This window comes from Citrus clementina, unplaced genomic scaffold, assembly GCF_000493195.1.
Source record: "Citrus clementina cultivar Clemenules unplaced genomic scaffold, Citrus_clementina_v1.0 scaffold_4, whole genome shotgun sequence".
Classification (NCBI taxonomy): domain Eukaryota; kingdom Viridiplantae; phylum Streptophyta; class Magnoliopsida; order Sapindales; family Rutaceae; genus Citrus; species Citrus x clementina.
In genome coordinates, this window is record NW_006262274.1 from 19,034,810 (window position 1) to 19,058,802 (window position 23,993).

A 23,993-nucleotide genomic window follows, 5' to 3' on the forward strand; every position below is an offset into this window, starting at 1 on the left:
TTAGGCACTGCGTCTTTCGTCGTCAAAGTAGAACCAGATAGAGATTGAGAGGATTTACGGGGAGATGGAGATGCTGGTGGCTTAGCACGTAATTGATGTTGTTCAGAATTAAATGAAGGTGGTTTAGGTGATGATAAAGATTGACTGAGAGCAGACAGTGCAGGGTTAGACAACGACAAAGATGCTTGGGATGAAGGATGCAGGTTATGAAGTGCTAGAAGATGACAGTGGGGGCCCTTTTGGTGATAGAAATGGCGTAGACAAAGCAGATGCAGGTTCGGGGAATGATGACAATTGTGTCAAGGACTGTGATTTATTAGGTGATGATGAACATGTGTAATAGGAGGATGAAGGTGGTGGTGGTCTTGAGCTCTTCAAACTGAGACTCTTCATTATTCCCTTTCAGTGACGACTTGTTACCATATTCGGATTGCTGTGACATAGCATTAGGCTGCTGTGTAGTTTACTTACTAATTGATACATGCGGGTAATATCCGTAGTAATAGAATTTGCTTGGATCATCTCGACGCAGTAGATCGTGGTTAGTAAAACTAGAATTCCTGAGAGAAGTGTTGTGATTCGATGTTCCGAGTAGAGAGTTTGTCTCCCAGGAGCCCTTTCAGTTTCATGACAATCTTTACTGGAACAGCAAAGAATGCATCTCAAAATTTCAACGAACATGCTGTTCTGCAACCAAAGAACATCCATTTATGCATCTTTCCTTTATTTGGTTTTATCAAAAATATAACAATAATCAGCCGCACTGAGTAGAGCTCTATAAAATCTAATTAACTCCACAGTCTAGGCAAGTAACAATCAAGGAATAATTAGAGGATCAGGCATATTAGTTAAATCAACAGCAAATCAATTTATTTTTAGAGAGAGATGCAGAGAGTGATAGTTTGAATCCCTATAGTTCATTTGATGAGAAATCTTGGGGTTGAAGTTTGGAACAATCAATAGATAAACTTAATTAAACCAATGTAAGTAATTATCATTCTGAAACTAAATGAATGAGAGAACTCTGTGTACTTGTTAGACAATTAAAAATAATAAATCTGAAGAAGAGACTGCATGTTGTTGAAATGTTAAAAGTATTTTACACCCCATTAAATACTAAAAGCTATGACCAAGCAATACACGAATGTAAGCGGAGGCAAACATTATAAACGATGTTGACATCAAAGTAAATGAAGATCAAATGGAAGAAGGGCTACCTTCTGGCTGTTGTGCAGGATTGTGGAGATGACTAATAATCCAGAGATGGAGTACTGTGACCTGTATACAATCTATGAAGACTTGAATTTTGGTTAATCTATGAAAATGAAAACAATCAATCATCATGGAATTGGACTGCATGAATTAGATAGAGCAATAAGTGCAAAAGCAACAGATCAAAGAAATGTTCTTACATTCACACATTTACAACCAGGCACAGTAGTAACAAATTCATGGAAGTAAACTAAGTTATAACAGAGGTTATTGTTACTGCAGTACTCAAAGTTTACAGCATAGTAATGAACATTGGATTGAAATTGCTATAGGTCTTGGTGGCATGAAGTCTTTCAAAATATGACACCCTTAATCCATTCTTCCTAGCAATATCAGAGCGGACCCAACTCGTACGGTTATTAGGAGTACCGGTGAGTATCACGGTCGTGTGCTCATTAGCCAAATTTGTGAGAGCTATCATTGTCTCTGGCTCAGTAGCAGATGAGGCATCAAGAAGAAAAATGTGACTAAAATGCCCAGCAGGTATGCCCTCGTTGTGAAGGCGAAAGCTGCTTGTAAAAGTTGAGAATATTACCCTGAATTGCATCAATTCCTGAAGTGAAGGCAATTGAAAACACTCCCCCCCTTCATAAAGGCACAAGGGGAGGATGTCAACTGGTACCCCATCTACCTCTCTGAATGCAGCGTTGGCTCGAAACATATCAGACTTTGGAATCTTCTTCTTCAAACTTCTCATTAATACATCACCTGTTCTATTTATAGGAGCACAGACTAGAATTCGACACTTAGATGACCTCTTATAAATTTCAAGTACTGCTTCTCGAACAACCAATCCAGTTTTGGATAGATTGTCACTAGTTGCACAGAGTGGACCCTCTACAAGATAAGGTGGCCTCCCATGTAAGCTTAGGATCCGACGAACTGCAGAGTTGCCATCTGAGTCAAGGTTACGATTACCATAAAGACAAATTTCTGAGGAACTGATGTTCTTTCTAGAGGTAAAATCAGGAAACAGGTAGTTCTCAAATAAAGAACGTGATGCAGCTGCAATTGCTTGGTGAGCTCGTTTCAAACAGACTCGGTTGAATGAGAAGCTAATATCGTATCTGTACTTTGGATGATGCAGTGAATAAAAATCTTCTTCAAACTCAACCAACACTACGTTGCTCTTCACCACCCGGTAAAGAATACCCTGGACAGGATTTGAGAAAACAAATATTCGGAAAATTAAGGAGATATTTTCCGAAGATATTCAACCAGAAAAACAAAATGTCTGGACATCCAAGGACTAGGTGACACATTACATTTAACTTTATATGGATTCTTTCAGGATTAACCAGCTGCTAATCAATGAACACTTTCTCTCTGCATCACATGACTGGGAAAAGATAAAATGAATTCTAAAAAGGAAATAACATTGTTGGCTGATGTTTTCTCAAGTCGCTAAACAGACTGGATTTCCTTGAAAAAGAACTATAACCTGGTCTCGCACACCCACCTATTGTTCCTCATCTGAAGTTCAAACTGAGCAATAGTTTGCATGTAGAAGCCTTTAATTCAAATTATTTAGTCAAACATGCCTAGTATTATAGAAACCTTATTATAAAACTAGTAGATGATTAAGCATGCATTGCAAAATTTTTATACTGGGTTCCTCCCTCTTCTCTAATCTTTATCCTTTTGACAGTCTTCTCTCATCACACTCCCTTCCCAACTAGAAGTTTGAATTAAGTAGTATTTTCAGAAGTTCAAATGGCATAATTTATATATTATATTGATAGCTGCAACTAGAATTATATTCCAAAAATTTGATAGCATAGGGAGAAAGAAGCATAAAATAGATTCTCAATTTGGCAGAAGATATGAATATTTATCACTAAAAGAGATTCTACAAATTATTAGTTTGAAAGCTCACGACACTTACTTGAAACTCCTTGGCGTTGCTGCCCGAACGTCGTGCGTGGACAAAATCTCTAGATAATAGAAATGGTCGTCTCTCAGGAACAGAATCAATTTCAAAGGCTACAAAGAGTTTATCATTCTTCTCATCACTTTCCTTCAGATTCTTGTTCTTGAGTGATTTATCATATATTGCAGCTTTATGCACCTCCAATGTGACATTGAATAACTGAAAACCGCTCCACTTCTGATCAAATCAAAGCCATTATTACATCTAAACACAATTAGGAAGTATGAAAGAAAGAACTTGGATGAAACTGTAATGTTTTTGGTCCGTAGATGCACCTTGCATTCAATCATCTACAACATATAAGATTCCTATAAATCACTTTTAAATCTAAACAGGCTTGTCTCGAGAAGCCTAGTTGGTAAATCTAACGAAAAACTGAGACAGAGATATAAAATATAAAATTATGTATCTCCAGCAAAACATGTTTGATGATTGCTAAATACATCACCCACATGATGTTTTATCGGATACAAGGTAAACTAACATTGCAAAGGGGATAGTACTGCACTAAACACAAAAAAAGCATCTTCCACTGAACAGCCACAGTACACAATATACAATTGGTAGCAAAGAAGTTATATGTATATGTATATGTATATGTATGTGTATGTGTATGTGTATGTGTATGTAAATAGATATACATGTACATTAGGGTTCTATCATTTTGAGGTCACCCATGAGGAGACCAAGAATTAAGTGATCAATTTTGAGTGGAATGATATAATATCCTAAGATATTAAGTGATCACTGAGTGGAAGATGACTCCAACAATAGTTTAACCTTATTTAGTGATGATTCACTACTCTTGGAATGCTATAAATAAAGAGTAAATCCATGGAGAAAGGTACAAGAGACAAGCTAGGGACAAGCCATTGAGCTAAAGAGTGCAATTTGAGAGAATTCGAGCCAAGAGAAGCTTAGAGGGTTCTTGCAACGTGATCTGCGGGGATTTTCCAGCTTTGTGATCATCCTCTAACTAGAATTCAGTAGCACAACCTTGATTTGTCGATTTTTCGCACATAATCCGAGTATGTATCTAAATTCAGATTTTATGAGTTTTATGTTGATATTTTTTTTTTGAAAATGAGTTTTATGTTGGTTCTAGCTTGAAAATAAACACACACAAAATGATAATATAGAGAACAACATGCAAAAAGGTCACTGTTAATTAATCACCTCAATGTAGAAATCCTCAGCGTACAGCAGAGCAGCAAAGTAGTCTTTGTAAGTCGACGGAGACAATGGCTTCTTCAAAACATCAGGCACAATGTCTTTCTTAACCAAATCTTCAACATCCTTAGGAATCTTGTAATTGGATGCGCCCTTCTCAACCAAAAAATAGCTATCATTTTTCTGCTGATTTGTTGAATCAGAAGGGAATGGTGAAAGGGTAGGCTGAGAAGATGAAGGAGCCTTCTGAGACAATGGCTTCTTCAAAACTTTAGGCGCTGCGTCTTTCGTCGTCAAAGTAGAACCAGATAAAGATTGCGAGGATTTACGGGGTGGTGGAGATGCCGGTGGCTTAGCACGTAATTGATGTTGTTCAGAATCAAATGATAGTGTCTCCCAGTAGTCCCTTTGAGTTTCACTAGAATTCCTGAGAGAAGAGTTGTGATGACTATAATTCCCGACAGAAGAGTTGTGATTCGATGTTCTAAGTAGAGAGATTGTCTCCCAGTAGTCCGTTTCAGTTTCATGAAAATCTTCATCCGAACAACAAAGAATGCATCTCAAAATTTCAGCGAATACAGACATGCTGTTCTGCAACCAAAGAACATCCGTTTTTGCATCTTTCCTCTATTTGGTTTTATCAAAAATATAATAATAATCAGCTGCCCTGACTAGAGCTCTATAAAATCTGATTAACTCCACAGCCTAGACAACTAACAATCAAGGAATAATTAGAGGATCAGGCATATTAATTGAATCAACTGCAAATCAATTTATGTTTAGAGAGAGATGCAGAGTGTGATAGTCTGAATCCCTATAGTTCATTTGATGAGAAATCTTAGGGTCGAAGTTTGTAACAATCAATAGATAAACTTAGTTACACCAAAGTAAGTAATTATCATCCTGAAACTAAATGAATGGGAGAACTGTGTCTCTGTTACACAATTAGAAGTGATAAATCTGAACAAGAAAGAGACTGCACGTTGTTGAAATGTTAAAAGTATATTGAACCCTATTAAACACTAGAAGCTATGACCAAGCATGCACGAATTAAGCAGAGGCAAAGATTATAAACTATGTTGACATCAAAGTAAATGAAGATCAAGTGGAAGAAGGGCTACCTTCTGGCTGTTGTGCAGGACTATGGGATCAGTTTTTTTACTTTGTTATGTTCTTGAAGGAACTCGGTGTCAGTGAAAGTGAAGCACCTCAAAAGCCATGAATGAGCAGATGCGACTACATTCAATTCTCCGACTTCATGGTTTAAGGAAAACAGATGCACGACCATTTATTTGGCTGGGACTTTCCATCCTCGTAACAGTGGAGGTATTATAAAAAAATATTATAGGTAAAGAATCGTTTATTGCCGTACTACATTCGTAGCTTAATGCTGTATAAAAAACTAATTAAAAAAAAAGAGGGAAAAGAAGAGCTCGTACTTTTGTTTTGTAGCTTTATATAAACGCAACCAAGAATCGCCACGTCATCACTTGCGCCCAGGAGAATGGCTTTAATGGCTAGATGAGACAGAGGAAGCTGACCAGAGCGGAAATTTTGCATAGTCCGAGGAATCGAGGGTCCAAATTTCCAATTCCCAGCAATAAAGCAATAAATATATGGGTCCGTCAAAGCTACTTTTAACGTAACTTACAGTTTGATCTTAAAATTTTATCCGGCCTCCAATATTTTATATTATTTATAATTTATTTATAAATATTATAATTTTTTTTAGATTATAAAATTTCGTTTAACTCTTTACACTTAATTTTATTTTATTGAAACCTTAAAATATGAATTCACCTTCCATAATTTTAAATTTCTAAAATAACCTCCATTTAACTAAAAAATATAACAATTATTAAATAAATTATAATAATTATTTTTTTATTATCATAAATATAATTATATTTTTTAAATAGATGATTATATTTTAAAAAAATATAATAATCTATTTAAAAATTGATGATTTGACATATTCACATTATGCGATTAATTTGTTTAAAGTTCTCCAATAGTGCACCACTTTCTCCAATGACTTCCATTAATTGCAATTAATTTTCTTTTGATCACAAAATTTTTCGTACTTTTTTTGCTTGGATGTTCTATTAATGGTGCCATGCCAAAATGTTTAGACAACACCAAAAGTGGCAATGGAAATTGGTGTGAGCTTCATTCACAAAAATATTAGTACTGTTGCATATCAATTAAAAAGTAAGTCATTGTGGGAGTTATTATAAATACACCCACTGAAACTCTTAGCATCATGGGGCTTTGTTTGCAACCGTTAATTGGCTCCATAAATTCTATTACATAAAAGAAATAATAGGGACTTGTGACTCTAATTGCTCCCTCAAAATCGTTTCCTTATGATTTATAATTCACAAAGAGAATGTAATAAATAAATAAATGTTTAACTCGCATATATATATAAATAATGTGAATACGTCAAATTGTTTAAAGTTCTCCATCAATCTTCTCTTTATATTGTTAAAAAATATAATAATATTTATGATTATAATAAAATAATAATTATAATTATAATTCATTTAATAATTATTATATTTTTAATTAAATGGAGATTATTTTGGGAATTTAAAATTATAAGAGGACAAATTCGTATTCTAAGATTTCAATAAAATAAAAGAGTAATGATACAGCCACAAACTCTTGTACAAACTTATTTTGTACAAACTGATGTGGCATGATAAGATTGATTGAATTAAATATCACTTGGCCCACATGATTTGTTTTTATTAATTTATATTTTTATTCAACCAATGAATTAATGTCACGTCAGTTTGTACAAAATAAATTTGTACAAGAGTTTGTGGCTGTATCATTACTCAAAATAAAATTGAGTTTAAAGGATTTGACGAAATTTTACAATTAAAAATTTTACAATTAAAAATTTTATAATATTCATGAACAAAGTATAAATAACATAGAGTATAGGGGGCTGAACAACATTTTACAGCCAAGCCGCAAGTTACACGTAACTGAGGCGGGCCCTAAATATATTCATATATTTACAATTAAAGAGATTAAATATTAATTTCCAATATTTAAAGGATATCATTACCATTGTGGCATTGTTGTTTTATTATTTTTTATTGTCCATACATGTGTCATTGGACACACGAAAAATTCAAGAAAACAAAGATTAATCATTATCTTTAGTGTAAATCAATTATGCTACAAAAGCAAACTCTGTCTTTCTACAAAAATTAATGCCGTGACAATATTGCCTCATATCCCATCTTTTTTTTTTAATAATTCCTGCAAAAATGTGGGATATGAGACAATAGTTTTGGCACTGTCACAACGACTTGTGTAAAAATTTATATCCCCAGTATTTCTATTGGAAAATTGGCACAAACAGAAAATCATTTTGAAGGAATTTAAAAGAAATAAAATAAACCACAATGGCACCACTCAGGTGCACTACACATGGAAAGCCCACATTCATCATAACATACAGTACATGGAAAGCCTCGTATATAGTTTCCAAAAACTACTGCCTGCCATGAAAACTCTGTTCCAACTTTGAATGAATAGCCGGGAGCACCAGAAAAGAGATTAAAGTCCTGACAAATCATTTCTAAATTTCTCATATTTTACAGGTTAACATTTCAACTCAACCTCAGAAAAAGGGGGGAGGGGGGAGGGGGGAGAAGATAAAAAAGAAACAGGTGGAAACTAAAACTACAGTAAAACTCTAAATGTGTAAAAAATTGCTTAGCAAATCAATTAGATACAGAATCTGTTCATGTGTGGTCCTTCTTGCACATCAAAAAGGCGGGCTCAATATTCATTCTGTGGAGCTAACACGCACGCCGCAATTATCTGTAATCTGCACCTACTGCCTCAATGATAGACTTAAAACCATCTCTTTCTAGGCACTCAGCCAGTTCAGCCTAAAGGAGAACACATTTCAGGAATTAAATAAACGGACGATAAACATTAATAAATATCAAGGATAATTCAGGCACTTCCGAGCACACAGAAGAACTTACTACACTATGTCTAATACGTGCAACATGAGAGCAATTACAGAAGTTTTGTTACAATTCAATGTTAAAAGTATTTGGTTAAAAAAAAAAAGACAATAATAAAAATAATTCTGCCGTCTTGTTACAGTTTTTCTGAATGAATTCTCACATTTTTCAAGCATTGACTAGTTAATATGTAAAATATATGCATGACGTCTAAACTCCACCCCATTAAAATAATAGTACCTATTAATGACTTATAGAGATTAGTCAATGGTCCAGGTTTCGAAACATTGTTAAAAAGCTGTTTAATGCATTCTCTGCTACACACTAACAGCAATTGTATAATGTTATTTTGATCCATACTCCCAACTTTTGAAACTCAGTAGAGCAGTACCTTTATTTGAGGAATAAGAGCTGGTCCCCCATAGGCAAATGCTGTGTAAAGCTGAACAAGAGTTGCTCCAGCTCGTATCTTTCTGTAAGCATCCTCTCCACTGAATCAAACATAAACAAACCAAGATTAGAGAATGAGAGATTTTCAGAGAGCAGATACTACAACGAGGTTTTTGTTGATTTTACCTGCTAATACCCCCGCAGCCAATTAGAGGAATCTTTCCCTGTCAAAGATAAATAGACACTGTCAAATTCATAGCATGAAATAAAAAATATCAGAAAAACTATGGAAATTGTAAGTATGAAATAATCAATAATGGGCAAGTCCCTTAAGGAAAGAAAACTACAAGGTATAGACGGTTGGTGAAGCAACTCATACCTTTTCTGGAAGATGATTTTCTTTCCCATCTAATTTAGGTTGTTATCTTTTGTTGGTTTTGATTACTTCTTTTATTGTTCATTTTTGTCTACAAGAAGGATGCCTCATCTTTCTTTTTCATATTCCATTGTTTCTTTGAGGCATTTGAATTTGCAATGAAGAAGGCACAAAAATACTTACATCCTACAGTTGTTAAGTGCCGACAAACAACTGAAAAATCAATTCTTTTTTCTAATCCCTTTTTGCTCTAAATTTTTTTTTCCCACTATTTAGTTTGGGGGGAGGAGAGAAAAAGGGGGGGGGGGGGGTGTTGGGGGAATGTTGAATGTATTTTGAGTCTTATGAAAAAATCACTTCTTATGGTTTTGAACATGAAATAATCTTCGCTATATTTTCCAACAAAAGGCAGCTTATGGGTAATAAAGTAAAGATACCATAAGAATAGCCAGTATACCCTTGTCAAGAGATACATCTCCTTTAAGATATTGTTTGACAAACTCAACAGAGGTTTCCCGCTTAAACCACCAGTTTCCTTAGCCACTGGGTTGTTACTGACAGGATCTGGTCTTGAAATAGTTGTATTTGATATGATCTACACAAAAATTGAAATGCTTTCTCAAAATGAAAGTTCAGAAAATCGCACAACTTTAACATCACGAGTCAATCAACCAAAAATGCATTACCAATTACATATTAAACATAATACGAATGTCAACTTTTAACACAAATTAAAAGAGAATTAACTATATGAGGGGCATTTAGTTAATGATTTATGACATACAAATATGCATCTAGAAGAATCAAATTATTGTGAGTTCTCTAAAATTTAAGCGAAAGAACAAAGACCCTAAAGAAGATCATAAATAGATCTCATTTTCTATTCTAAAATATCAATTAAAGTGTTAATTTCACAAAGCAAATCTTGTCTCAAGAGAGCACAACTTAAGTTTAATTTCACCACCGTTATAACTCTTGATCATAATTTCTGACATCACGGACAGAAAACTAAAAACAACATAATTAACTTATGGTAACCCTTTATAGAGAAACATAAAGCAAATTTATTTCACACAGAGCAAAACAAAGATGCATAAATGTAGGAAACCATTGTTTGATAGGATGGTTATTCTACAATCCAAGTGTTGGGATATAAAATTCAACAGGCTGTTAAACAGGAGCAGTTCTGGCTGTCATGGTAGTGAAAACAACATCTTCGACAGTACGTATGAATAATGCAGTAAAAAACACTCGTGAAGAATGACTAAAATGGAAGTTTAATATATAAAAAGGTTGTATCAGCTAAGCTACAGAGAATTAAACAGATATATATGATGATAAAAAGTTAGAAATGGTTTTTATGAAAAAGAAAGTTTCACCGAGGCTTCCTAGCAGCTTGGGATAGAGAAATTTAATGGAAGCTCATCATTAAAAGAAGCGCGTGAATTTTTCCCACTCTAACCTCTATGAATTCTTTATAGAAGGCGAGTAGAGGGAACAAAAGCTAATTCATTATTGATAAAGAAGATAATACTTCAACAAGACTTCCTACCAATTAATTAAGATTAGAAACCAATAAGTATAAAATAAACCACTCATAACCAAATAACCATTAACTGTGTATCAGACAATCCACAAGAAACTAGGCAAATAACCACTCTCCATTTTAAAAAGGTCACAGAAATAGTCTTAAAAATGATCCAACCGATTGAGGAAATTTTTAACTTTTAATAATGTGTCGCTTCATCTATTTTCCAAAAAACTCTTATGCATAGATCAGTTTTGTATATGGAGCCAATAAACATCTCTCAGTTTGTAATACCTCATTAGTGAGGCCTGAGACTATTATAAAATACAGCCTAGTAAATCTATTAGCCAAACATTAATGCTAGTATTCTCAGCATGATCAAATAGATAAAGATAACCACCTAGATATGCAGTTAAAGATGTCTCCTCTTACCATGCAAAATAATCCAAATAAAATGAATGAAAGAAAAACATACAAATGAATAACCACATTCCACTTTCTTATGGTGCATGCTTTGAGAGATAGACCTCTAATTCGGCAAACATCTTGGACATTACTAGCGAAGGCAACAAAAATAAGGCGCAACAAAAATTTCACCCTCTGAAACCACTAAACTATGGACAATTTAAATTCAGTAAATTATGGGTTAAATTATGTGTAACTACTGGTGAAGGATATAAATATATTACAAAATACAGAGCATAAAATAAACAACATGTAATTGAAGACATCAAGAGTTTTAAAAACAGAAGTATTAACATTTCGAGTAAAGGAGCAAAGATAATATGTAATGGAAGAAACTTACCAATCCATCTAAGCGGAGTGCAACAGCAACCTATTGAGACAGAGAACAACTGTAAGAATGTGAGGAGTGGAAAAAAACATAATTAATACGAGCATGTACATACTGCAGCAATATCCTCAAGGTCTTCCTTGGACAAGTCTGGAGCAATTTTCACAAGCAGTGGTGGCGGACCCTCCTCACCCCATTGCATTTCATCACGAGCAGCTTGAACCTTGTTTTAAAATAGAAAGTTTAAGAAACTCAACTTTGCATCAGAAATAAGGTAAATCAGATGAAGAAAACAGTAAGTTCATGACAAAGAGCTAAACCTTCTTTACAAGGTCTTTTAATTGTTTTCTTCCCTGAAGCATACGCAATCCTGGCGTATTTGGAGATGAAACATTAATGACCTACAAAGGAACAAACATGAAAATAAATAAATAAATAAATAGATGTATCACCTATTTAGTTCAGAAATTAATTCACATCATGGTGCTGAAAGGAAGCACATAATGGGAAAATTTTTCCAAGTGAGTAACACGACGACATGATGGAAGGTTGTGGCTATTGGTGCCAAAAGTAAAGTAATAGGAGCTGCTTGCATTTTTTTTTTTTTTTTTATGTGGCCTTTGGTTTGGGTTGCTGGAGGGAAAGAGGAGGGCGGGGCCTGATGGGAGAACTTTTTCTGTCAGCGCTGATTCTCACATCAATACTCAATTAAAAAAGTTCACTTAACTGGAGACAATAGATAAGTTAGATCACAATATCTATCAATGTGTTAACGGAAAGAATATTGAAGCTATCCAGAATCAATCTTCCTAATCTGCACTTCAAGCTAAGAAAACAAGATATTTACATCGCAGCTTACTGCAACTCTGAAAATCAGCATATTTAACAAATTCGCAAGGGCCAGCATATAGATACCCAAAATCTCTTTTGAATCAGAAAATTATGATGATAGCATATGCAAGAGGAATAGGAACTCCAGTAAGGATGAACGGTATGTCTACCAAGTAATCAGCATACTGGGATAATGTATGAACCCCTTGTACATAATCTGCAGCAGCGTCTTCACTAGTCTTATTTTTTCCAATATTGACTCCAAGAATGCCAGGGCCAGCTTTACCCCCAGCTTTAACTTCATCATTGGGGGACGATGAAGTGCGTGAAGTTTCATCCAACTTCCTCTTACCATGCTGGGCACCCAAACGCTTCGCAACAGCAACAATGCCTTCACTATTAAAGCCACATCGATTGATTATAGCACTGGCCACAAAAAATGAAGTCACATAAGTACAAGAATGAGAAAAAGGAGAGGGATGAAAGGGGAAAAAGAAAAATCAATTCCAAGCCCTAAAACTTGTTATTAAGGCTCAGATCATAGGTTCAAGTCCGCACAGACAGAGACCAAAGTCCAAAATAATTTGCATTTCATGAAGATTCAACAGTTGTGTTTTTGTGCGTCCACCTAACTTTCTCTCAACCACACAATATATTTTAACTGTATTTTGAACAAAAAAGAAACTTCCTGCAGTTCAGATAGAGAAGAAGTGAGTTAGATATGGCTACTCACCCTTCCTGACGCAATCTGAAGATACGTGGCTTTGGATTACCCTCTTGTGGAACAGGGGTTACAGAACCAACCTCTACGAAGCCAAAACCCAACCCAAGTAGACCTTCAACAGCTTCAGCATTTTTATCAAAACCAGCAGCAAGACCTAAAGGGTTGGAGAACTTCCTTCCCCAAACTTCCAGCCCTAAAATCGCCGGGTCAGGCCTTTTCTCCCTTGGAACCCATCCGCGAGCAGCGGCTGAGACAGCTAGTGTGTGAGCAACTTCAGCATCTAGAAGAGCAAAGAATGGGTTGACAAGTTTTGTAGCCGAGAATAGCCAGCCACTGTGAAAAATGAAGCACTAACAAGTTCACCGTCTAGGATCACAAAACTTGAGTAAGTCAACACAGCTAAATCAAACTTGGTTACCCAGGAATGGACTCGATTCGCATTATTTATTCATAAAAGCAAGATACTAGCTTTTCAATTTTTGGCAAAGAAACCATATCTAATTATCGATTCCCATAATTGGGTATCACATTTAAATAAATACTTATGAATTCCCATTTCCAATGCTACGCTAGAAAACCCTATAGGACTCTAACAGTGACAATCATTTTCAAGGACCAATACAATCCTCCAACAAGCACTGGACTTTACATAAGAAACCTAATATAATTATCACAAGTATTAAGTGTATCATTGAAGCAAAAAAATAGAATGTATGTAATAATGTGCGAAAGAATTACCAGAAAGTTGCTTCGTCCACGGTACTCACATAAGCTCCAGTAGCTATAACCAGACCTAAGGTGGTGGCTCCCGTCAATAATCTCCCCTACAATGCCCAAAAAAATTAATAACAGATAAATAAATAAATAAGCATATATTACACTCCACTTCAGAATACAATCATGCATTTGTAATCTTAAAAAATAAAAATTAACAATAAATAGAAACCCTTACTCGTTTGGAAAAGTGAGGGATTTTCGGGGTGGCGTACGCAGCAGAAGAGGAGGAGGAGGAGGAGGAGAAGCAATGCCTGGAGCGTCCGAGTGTCGATGAAATTACTCTTCTGTATGAAAAATCTCTCAAAATTTTCCAAGCTGCCATTAATTGAAATTGAATTGAATGTTAAAAATCTCTTAAAGGTTCTTTTTTTTTTTTTTTTTTGTAATGAAAGTTATTCTTTTTGAAGCCGAGGTGAGGTGAAGAGAGGTTTTAGCAGAGAGTTGAATAGGCAGCGAGGTTTTTGGGGGGCTCCGCTTTTGCCTTCGTATTATTTTTAGATTTTATAATTAGACATTGCTTAGCTTAGCTTTAAAGCTTGAATTGTAAAATTAAATTGGGTACTACATTCCCCAGTTGCTTGCTTACCACCTAACAAAAACATTTATTGCCTGTTTAATTCAAGAAATTTTTTTATAAATTCCTCATTTCTCACTTTCTTTTAGGTTTCGCATGCTAAGAAATTAAAAAAAATAACAATAAAAGTCGTCTCTTTCTATCGAAGCATATTATGGCCGCTGCCTGATTATTGTTTTATTTTATTTAACTCACCACTTGAGTTTAAATTTTAGAGGAGGTTGAGAATAAGATATGATTTAAACTTTATTCATCTCTCTATTTAAAAATAATAAATAAATAAATTTAAAGCTTAGTATAAATATGTACAAACTCATTAAGTGAAGATCAGTGGATAAATTTTAATAAAATCACTTATGTGTCGAGGTCAAACTAATGTTTCTTACCCTCTAAACACGAGGGGTTGCTTCAATCCTTGAGATATGTTCAATGGGTCTTTAAAATCATTCTAGTTTATGCTACATCAAATCCAGCGTTACGTCTCACCAAAATTTTCATTTCATTACTGGTCTTTAACATTATATTAAATTCTCAAAATTTTTATAGCACGCTGAAATTTTTAGGTTAGCTTAAGAGGTGTGAGAAAATTGTAAGTATGGTAAAAAAATAAATTAATTAATGCGATGGTTAGGGATGTTAATTTTCTCATCGCAGGATCCCGTCTCGTTTAAAATGGGATTAGACATATTTTTATCTTAAAAAAATAAAGGAACAAGATTGAGATTTTTTTTATCCTATTTACATATATGTGACTGTACCGGAATTGACAAATCATGTCTCATCCCATTGTTATTTTGATTTATTATTATATTATTGAATTATTGGATATTTTAACATGGCTAAAGTTGGTTACTGTCCAAACTATAGTTTTCAAAAGTAAGTCTTAATATTAATGTGAATGGAAGCAAACAGAAAAATAAAAAATATCAGTATAAAATTGTATTCGAACATGTATGTACTCAAAATAAAATGATTATTTGATTATTATACTTTGTATTTATTTAAGATTTATGCTATATTGAATTGAATTATGATGATTCTTAAAAAAAAGTCAAAATTTATTTATTTACATTTGGAATTGTTCAAGATAATGGGATGAAATATAATATTTAATAAGATAGAATTAAGACAAATTTTTATCCCAAAAAAATAAAGGGATGAGAATGTGATTTTTTTTTTTTTATCATACTTGCATATACGGGACAGGACTGAGGTCGATAAACCTCGTCCCATCCCCATCCCATTACCAACCTTAGTTATGGCTATAATTCTCTTGTATGAATTAGGGCATATCATTTTATACACATTTGTAGCGCGTGTTTGGTTGGACGAAATACAAAAAGGAGAGAATTAAAAAAGATAGATGGGAGAAAATGAGAAGAAAAAAAAAATCAATCTCAATTTATTTATTCCTCTTCTTTCTTTTCATTTCCTCTCCTGTCCTTTACTTTTATTTATTTATTTATTTTTATACCAAACTCCCCAACTGAATCTGACTGAGTCTTTAACTCTTCTTTGATGTTGAAGTTTAGACATGGAGTTCGATGGAAAAGGTCCATACAACTCTTGGCAAGTGGGCAGCTAAAAATGGGCAGAGCTCATGTTACATCAACAGATCAGCTGTACGTCACAACTATAAATTTTTGAATCCTTAAAAAAGTTAATAATTATGAAAAAGTCAATAAGTTTTAAAGTTTTATTTTGAACCCCAAACTACACTGCAATAGCACTTCATTTTTTTAAAGTTTTTTATTTATATTTATAGAAAATTCAGTACCATGTTTTTTATTTATATTTATAGCAAGTTCAGTACCAAGTTTTTATTTTATCTAATTGAATCTCTAACTTATTTAATCTTATATTTATTAAGTTTTTATTTATTATATTAACAATTTCTTACTTTAATATATCATGATCTTCAATGTGAAGTCTTTTATTAATTGTTTAACTTTATTAAATTTTTTACTCATTTGATCTCCTAACTTTTTAATTTGATTTATGTTTTCTTCATTAAAATTATTAATTTATAATATTTTATTTGCTTTTTCTATATCATTTATAAATAAATTTGGGTTTCCTAATTTATTTAATAAATATAGCGAAATTCAATTTAATTGATTATTTTCCTGCATGTACGAATCATTGATTGGATCAGAGGATTAAAATCTTTCATAAGAAAATCCACTTTGTATATAGCTAGAATGTGGTATCGTTTACTTTTTCTATATCATTTATAAATAAATTTGAGTTTCCTAATTTATTTAATAAATATAGTGAAATTCAATTTAATTGATTATTTTCCTGCATATCCGAATCATTGATCGGATCAAAGGATTAAAATCTTTCATGAGAAAATCCTCTTTGTATATAGTTAGAATGTGATAACTCATTAATTTATATATTTTGTGAAATTATTAGAGGTTCTAATGATTTATTCATTGTAACATATTTCTAGTAATTTATTAGAGTCATAACATATTTATGACATATAATATCTCTTATAATTCAAGATGCTAAATTTAAATTTTATATACATACATACATATAATCTAGTTAATTCTTAGGAGAGATAAGAAATTATAAATGCATATGCAAATATATATTCAAAATTTGTAAATATTTATGAATATGATAATTATTTAGATCTTTATAAAAATATAGTAAAAACTTTAAAAAATTTTAAGAATAAATGTAGAAGAGATGGTTAACAAAGTCATTTGGTTATACAAAATTAATGAAGACTTACTTGAAAAAAAAAAAAGCAAATATGTGATTCAAAATAAAAAATTTCGTAAAAAGCTATTACACCCATACCTTGTTTTAGGTTAAAGTTATTTTCATCCATTGGATTAAAAAATATCAAAATCCAACCACCCAAATATACTGGTTGTTTGTTACAGCCAATGTAACATAAGCTTTGCCCTAAAAATGAAAGAGATGTGCTAATGTTTGAGCTAAAGCAAAGTTCAAAGCATACGCAGTCGTAATTGCACGGGTGCATCATGTCTTTGATAATGTCTTAGAAGAGAAGAATACGGACAATTGGCTAGAGCTAAATTGGTGTTGTGCGAGAAAATTTTTGTAGGACAAGAGAGGTAGTGCATCCATTTAATTATATTGATTGTCAAATTTGATGAGTGTGCGATTGCGAACAATGAAGCTAATATTAATGAGAGTTAAAAAATTTAAAATAAAAAGATTATAGAACTCGTTATAAGACTTATTAAATCTGCCATCTGTCATTTGATAGATCATTATTAAACGAGCGTCGCATTAAAACTTTTGTAGTGTTTTCTAACGTATTCAACAAAATTTATCAAGCCCATAATAGAGTTGGTATTCCTAACCCTAGAAGTCAAGATTCCTCTATCAGTAAGGATACAATGTTCGGGTTATCTTAAAAGCGCAACAAAGATAAGAAAGTCACGATAGATTTCCGATTGTAGGTATAAATGGGTATCTAATTGTAAGTAATAAAAAAAAGGTCAAGAATTGCCCGAAGGATACAAGAGATGGAGTTGGTTATGCTTATAACATGCCATATATCGCCCATCAGAGGTGCCTTTCCTCATTACCCTTTTGAAAGAACAAGATAAAATAATGCAACTGCTTCAGTTATGCCATGACACAACTTCCAACTTTATTTAGTTCCACTACTCTATAAATACCGACCGATTTCAGCTTGCCATTCAATCCATCTACTTGAGTACACACTCGGAAATTAATCACATAAAATCAAAAGCAGCAGCGAAAATGAAGAAGGGTGGTGCTGTTATCTCAATGCTGGTGGTGTTCGCCATGGTTCAATTATTGGCTGCGAAGCCAGGAGAGGCTGCTATTACTTGTGGGCAAGAAGACTCATCATTGGCGTCTTGCATTCCTTACTTGATGGGCGGGGGAAATCCAGCGGCTGCCTGCTGTGATGGGTTGAAGAATCTCAAGGCCATAACTCCCACCACTGCTGACAGACGTGCAGCGTGCGACTGTGTTAAGGCAGCTGCTGCTCGCAACCCCAACATCAAAGAAAATGCAGCCTCTTCACTTCCTTCCAAGTGTGGTGTTCAAATTGACATTCCCATCTCCAAAACCACTAATTGTGCCAAGTGAGTTTTACTCCGATTTGTTTCTTGCTGTATTATATAATAGTTTTACTACATTTGTGTCACAGTTCGTCATTGTAAATTCTTATAGACAATGATTATTAACTCATGCTAAGTGCTAACTGTTTAATCTATTTTCTTGATCCAGCATAAACTAAGACGGAGATAAACCAAGACTAGAGAATAAATAAAGGCAGGTATAAAGCCGAGAAAAAACCATATGCGTAGCCGTCATTGAGAGCCAGACCCCTGCTGACATACATAGCTTGTAATGTTTTTTAGCAAGTTATTTGTGATAATAAAATTAATGCAATGAAGAAGTTGATGGATGATTCTTATTCATGTTGCGTCTCTTATTATTCTCATTATCACCGTCATCTTCGTCATCTATAACAATGAGAATACATTCATTCAATTCCTCAGACTTTGCACCATGAATCGGTATATCCATAATTTTTTTTTTTTTGGGTTAAAATAGCTTTACCCATTACTATGATCCTTACAACAATAAGTTTAATGATACAGACAATAAAAAAGTTATAAATATATTGGGACTAATTTAAAATCAATTCTATTATTGCATAACTCACATTCTATCCCCCACGATATCAAGAAGGCCTGACTATTTTTATACTAAATCGTAATTATGAGAGAGAATAAATACTCGTAATTATGAAAGGAAATAAAAATATTGATTGCAACTCCCAGGACTCGAACACGCTTCCTCTGAGGCAAAGTTTCAGTTAACTAATTTATTATTATTTTTTTTTTATTTTGACCACGAGGTATTTTGGAGAAGGCCCTAACTGTGGGAGACACTTTTAAGCTCGTAACACAACTCAGACTAGAAGTTCCTGCTTGAACCGAGAGGCACAGATTCTCCTAACAAAGATAACTTTTTTGCGACTCAAACTAAAAAACAAGCTCAATCAAGCCACTTAAAGGGACTCTATTGCCAGTGGAGCCAACACTTTATTTGTTTAGTTAACCAATCTATAATAAACGCTAAAAGATGCTTTTTACTTGTAAGACCCGAGAAAGCCGGAGGGCGGGCGTAATGTAAACTTTTGAAAGAAGGCCCTCTGCAATAGTAAACAAAGACTCGTATTCACATTTCACGAAAGGGTTTGTGCGCGCGTTATCAAAATTTTTCCTCCCGTCAACTGGAGTCAATTGCATTCCACCGTTGATGATGGTGGTTATGGTCAATGACAAAGTTGAAGCAAGTTGCGTGTTGTATGGCCGTAATCTTGGCAAATGAGAATCTTAAAACGTGCCTTTCTTTTTGCAGACAAGCCTTCATGCCACTTCCACGCAACCAGGAAACGAATTCATAGACTCTGTGGTAACAATCAATTTTGCTCTGACTCCTTTTTGAGGAAAGACCCAACTTTCCTGGCTAAATCCCTTTCACTGTCTGAGAATTTAAAATCTCGTGTCCTTGGAACTCAAGTCCATGGCCATATTGTCAAGTTGGGATTCACCAATGACATTTTCTTGCAAAATAATCTGATCACAGCGTACTCGAAACGTGGATTTTTTGGCTGTGGACTTAGGGTGTTTGATGAAATGGCTGAGAGAAATCTTGTTTCTTGGACTTTGATTGTTTCCGCTGCAATTCAAAATGGAGAGCTCGATATGGGTTTAAAAATGTATGTGGACATGACAACCAATGGGTTTATGCCAAATGAGTTTGCTGTAGGAAGTGTTATGAAAGCGTGTGTTAGTATGGGAGCCAGTGAATTCGGTTATTCTATTCATTGTTTTGCCTTGAAAATTGGAATTGAGAAGAATCCTTTTGTAGGTTGTTCTGTGTTGAATTTTTATGCTAAGTTGGGGGATGTTGCAGCTGCAGAGCGGGTCTTTTATAGCTTAAGCAGTGATGATGTTGGCTGTTGGAATGCTATGATTGGAGGGTATGCACATTGTGGGTATGGCTTTGAAGCACTGAATGTTGTATCTTCAATGCTATTTGAAGGAATAACCATGGACAAATACACCTTAATAAATGCCCTCCAGGGGTGCTCCCTTGTGGCTGATTTTGATATTGGGAGACAGATTCATGGACTGATCATTCGGAGTGAGGTTGAATGTAGTATCTCAATAGTGAATGCTCTTATAGATATGTACATTAAAAGTAGTGGAATGGACTATGCTTTCAAGGTTTTTGAAAGGATGGCTGATAAAGATGTTATATCGTGGAATACTCTCTTCGGAGGTTTCTCTGAAAATAAGAATCCAGGACAAACTGCAAGCTTGTTCCATAAGTTTATCCTATCAGGCAGTAGGCCTAACCATGTAACTTTCTCAATATTACTTAGACAATGTGGAAAACTACTTGATCTGGATCTTGGGCTTCAGTTACAGTGCCTTGCATTGCATTGTGGATTTCTTGATGGGGAAAATGTTACAAGCTCATTAATCTATATGTTCTGTAGGTGTGGGGCAGTGGAGATGGCACATTCAGTGTTTGACAACGTTAGTTACAAAAACATAACCACGTGGAATGAGCTACTTTCAGGGTATTGTTTTAATTGTTGTGACGCAGATGTTCTAAAGACATTTTGTAATATATGGGAATCAGGTGTTGAGGTAAATGGATGTACTTTCTTCTATGTTGTAGAGACTTGTTGTAGGTCTGAAAACCAGCAAATGGTTGTGCAGATACATGGTGCTATTATTAAGACTGGTTTTTCTTCTTGTGGATATATTTGTAGTACTTTGATTAAAAGTTATGTTAACTTTGGACAATTAGATAATTCTTTTGAGTTTTTTAATGGAGCAGAGAGATTAGATATGGCATCTTGGGGTGCTATGATGTCTGCATTGGTGCATCAAGGCCATAATCATGAAGCTGTCACAATTTTCTACTCTCTGGTAGAAGCTGGTGAGAAGCCTGATGAGTATATTTTGGGCACAATTCTAAACAGTTGTGCTGCTATTGGAGCTTATCAACGAACTAAATCTATACATCCATTTGTTATTAAATTGGGATTTGATACAGAGGTTTACGTTGCTAGTGCAGTTATAGATGCTTATGCAAAATGCGGGGACATTAAAGGTGCAGGAATGGCTTTTGATCAGTCTTTTAATTCCAATGATGTGATTGTATATAATACCTTCATTATGGCATATGCCCATCACGGTCTTGTTTCTGAAGCAATGGAAATATTTGACAAAATGAAGTTGGCTAATCTACAGCCTAGCCAAGCAACATTTGTTTCTGTAATGTCAGCCTGCAGTCATAAGGGTCTTGTTGACAAAGGCTGTCTACTGTTCAAATCAATGGACTCACAGTATGGAATGCAACCATCTCCGGATTGTTATGGTTGCTTAGTTGATATGTTATCACGAAATGGATACCTTGAAGATGCCAAACATGTAATTGAAATCATGCCTTTTCAGCCTTCGCCTACCGTTTATAGATCCTTGCTTAGTGGTTGTCGGATACATGGTAATAAAGAATTAGGAGAATGGGCTTCTGAGAAGCTACTCCTATTGCTTCCTAAGAATGATGCTGCTCATGTCTTGTTGTCAAAGGTGTATTCTGAGGACGGCTGTTGGGAAAGTGCTGCTATAGTGAGGAGGGGAATGACAGAAAAACAAGTTTTGAAAGACCCTGGTTATAGCTGGATTGAGACATGGAGTTCTTAAGGTACTCATTGTCAGGTACTCATTGTCCAAGGTTAGTATCTGTTTGGCCATAAAGGATGTTGCATTTGTTGGCTGTTCGCTCTTTGATAATGATTTAGTGCAATTGTTTAGAGGGGAAGGTTTCAGTTTTGTCATGTGAAGCCTAGTTATGCTTTGAATGTGAAAGAAGAGACGCTTGGACACAATGATTGGTTTTCCAATGCCATTTTCTTGCAACCTTTGGCATTAAAGGTATTCTATGTGATAGTTTGTTGGTTACCTGTTTTTGTGTGCTTCTGTATCTGTTTCTCTCCCCGTATTTGATTTACTACTACTATTATTATTATTATTATTATTACTCTTATGTTTTTGTTATTTGTTTTAGTTTTGGATGTTTGTATTTATTCGACAATTGGCAACCTTAAAAGGCGGAAACTAAACTTCAGTTTACTTGGAACACTAATCCTAAACCAAATTGAAGACCTTTCCCGAAGCGGAAAAGGCAAAGCGAAGGAAATCTCTTGGATCATGAAGGGGTCTACAATATCAACGATGGGATCAAGGTCAGCCTCTCCGACTCTCCGTTTCAAATTTTATTTTTAGGGGGGTTTGTGTTAATCTCGTTTTTTTCTGAGTCAGATTTGTAATTTCTGCTTACAATGTAGACTGTTGATCGTAAATTAGAAATTAAATTGGAATTCTAATACGATATCACTCCCTGCTCGTATTTGTTTCCCGAATGCTATAATGTGCAGACCGCCCTAATTCACGCACAATAAAGGCAAAGCACCAGAGGAGAGTAGCTACGGCTCTGCAATATTGACGATGGAATCAAAGTTCATCCTCGCGTGTCAAAGTTGGCTGCATCTAGAAGTGTTCGGCATGGCTGCATCTAGAAGTGTTCGGCATGGCTGCATCTAGAAGGGTTTGACATTTGAAAGAAGAAAATGGTGCAGCCGGCCAAAGAAAATGGTGCCATCCAAATGGAGAAAAAGAAGAAGTTGGTAACTACATTTGAAATATATACATATATATATAAATTTAATAGCCATTTTTTAGCTATAAAAGGAAGAGCTCCCTAATTCATTTGCATTCAAATCCATCGAGAGAGAAGTATTGCTTTCTTGAGTGTTGAGAGTTTTAAGAGTTTAATAAACTCTTGAGTGTCTAGTGAGTTAGAGAGTTTGGGTGTATTGGGGTTTTGGGAAGTGAGCTAAAATACTACAATACTTGTAACTCCTTTTCACTAGTAAAATATTTCCTTCTGTCTTCGCCCGTGGATATAGGCTAAAAGCCGAACCACGTAATTTCTGGTGTCCTCTATTGTGCTTGTTCTTTATTTTATTTCCAATTTCATTTTAGCTGCGGTCCTGCTTCACCCACCAATTTCCTAACAGTGGTATCAGAGCTATTGGTTGTATTTTTAGAGTCAGGAACTGTTCACGTAAGGGGGCACTGTACACGTATACGGCATATGACACTATTCACGTATACGGCATACGACACTATTCACGTATACGGCATACGGTACTATTCACGTATACGATATTATTCATGTATACGGTACTATTCACGTGAAACGGTGGAAGCGATCCAAGAATTTTGCGGTGCAAAGCAAGGAATAGTGGTGTGAGTAAAGCAACTGTGTGATTTTGTACATGTCTAGGAAAGTTCTGTCACAAAGGCGATAAGAGCTTAAGGAGTCTGGGTTTTAAGTGGGACCATTGTGACCCCTCCAGTCTTTCCTGGGAACTTTTCTGGTGTGCATTCTCACACATACTCACAACTATTCAAGGTGGTATACTAGCTTGTGTGCAATATTCATCAACAAAATGGCGGCAAAGTATGAAATTGAGAAGTTTAATAGAAATAATTTTTCGTTGTGGAAAATGAAGATGAA

General features: G+C 34.6%; 4 protein-coding genes across 6 annotated transcripts; 2 read left to right on the forward strand and 2 right to left on the reverse strand.

Annotated features, from left to right (window-relative positions):
• Positions 1-1,392: 1,392 nt before the first annotated feature.
• LOC18043915 (probable RNA helicase SDE3) lies at positions 1,393-5,955 on the reverse strand. 3 transcript variants are annotated; one of them, XM_024185987.1, is made up of 4 exons: positions 5,494-5,955; positions 4,379-4,958; positions 3,158-3,379; positions 1,393-2,425 (listed from the first exon to the last, which is right to left on the reverse strand). In XM_024185987.1, exons 2-4 carry the CDS (start codon positions 4,955-4,957, stop codon positions 1,505-1,507), a joined length of 1,722 nt encoding a protein of 573 aa, XP_024041755.1. In that variant the 5' UTR covers position 4,958; positions 5,494-5,955; the 3' UTR covers positions 1,393-1,504. The 3 variants fall into 3 exon arrangements, with proteins under 3 accessions (XP_024041755.1, XP_024041754.1, XP_024041756.1); XM_024185986.1 differs by having other exon boundaries at positions 4,379-4,963; XM_024185988.1 differs by having other exon boundaries at positions 4,379-4,999.
• Positions 5,956-7,832: 1,877 nt separating this feature from the next.
• LOC18043916 (dihydroorotate dehydrogenase (quinone), mitochondrial) lies at positions 7,833-14,434 on the reverse strand. Its single transcript, XM_006437566.2, has 11 exons — positions 13,962-14,434; positions 13,748-13,833; positions 13,019-13,342; positions 12,456-12,711; positions 11,775-11,855; positions 11,570-11,677; positions 11,467-11,496; positions 9,591-9,728; positions 8,944-8,981; positions 8,759-8,858; positions 7,833-8,286 (listed from the first exon to the last, which is right to left on the reverse strand). Exons 1-11 carry the CDS (start codon positions 14,106-14,108, stop codon positions 8,212-8,214), a joined length of 1,383 nt encoding a protein of 460 aa, XP_006437629.1. The 5' UTR covers positions 14,109-14,434; the 3' UTR covers positions 7,833-8,211.
• A 3,633-nt stretch (positions 14,435-18,067) lies between these two features.
• Positions 18,068-18,722, forward strand: LOC18043561 (non-specific lipid-transfer protein A). The gene is made up of 2 exons (XM_006437567.2): positions 18,068-18,463; positions 18,609-18,722. The coding sequence occupies exons 1-2, from the start codon at positions 18,114-18,116 to the stop codon at positions 18,616-18,618; spliced, it is 360 nt and encodes a 119-aa protein (XP_006437630.2). The 5' UTR covers positions 18,068-18,113; the 3' UTR covers positions 18,619-18,722.
• Positions 18,723-19,571: 849 nt separating this feature from the next.
• Positions 19,572-23,294, forward strand: LOC18043562 (pentatricopeptide repeat-containing protein At3g09040, mitochondrial). The gene is made up of 3 exons (XM_006437568.2): positions 19,572-22,345; positions 22,479-22,656; positions 22,849-23,294. Exon 1 carries the CDS (start codon positions 19,718-19,720, stop codon positions 22,112-22,114), a length of 2,397 nt encoding a protein of 798 aa, XP_006437631.2. The 5' UTR covers positions 19,572-19,717; the 3' UTR covers positions 22,115-22,345; positions 22,479-22,656; positions 22,849-23,294.
• The last annotated feature ends 699 nt before the right edge of the window (positions 23,295-23,993 follow it).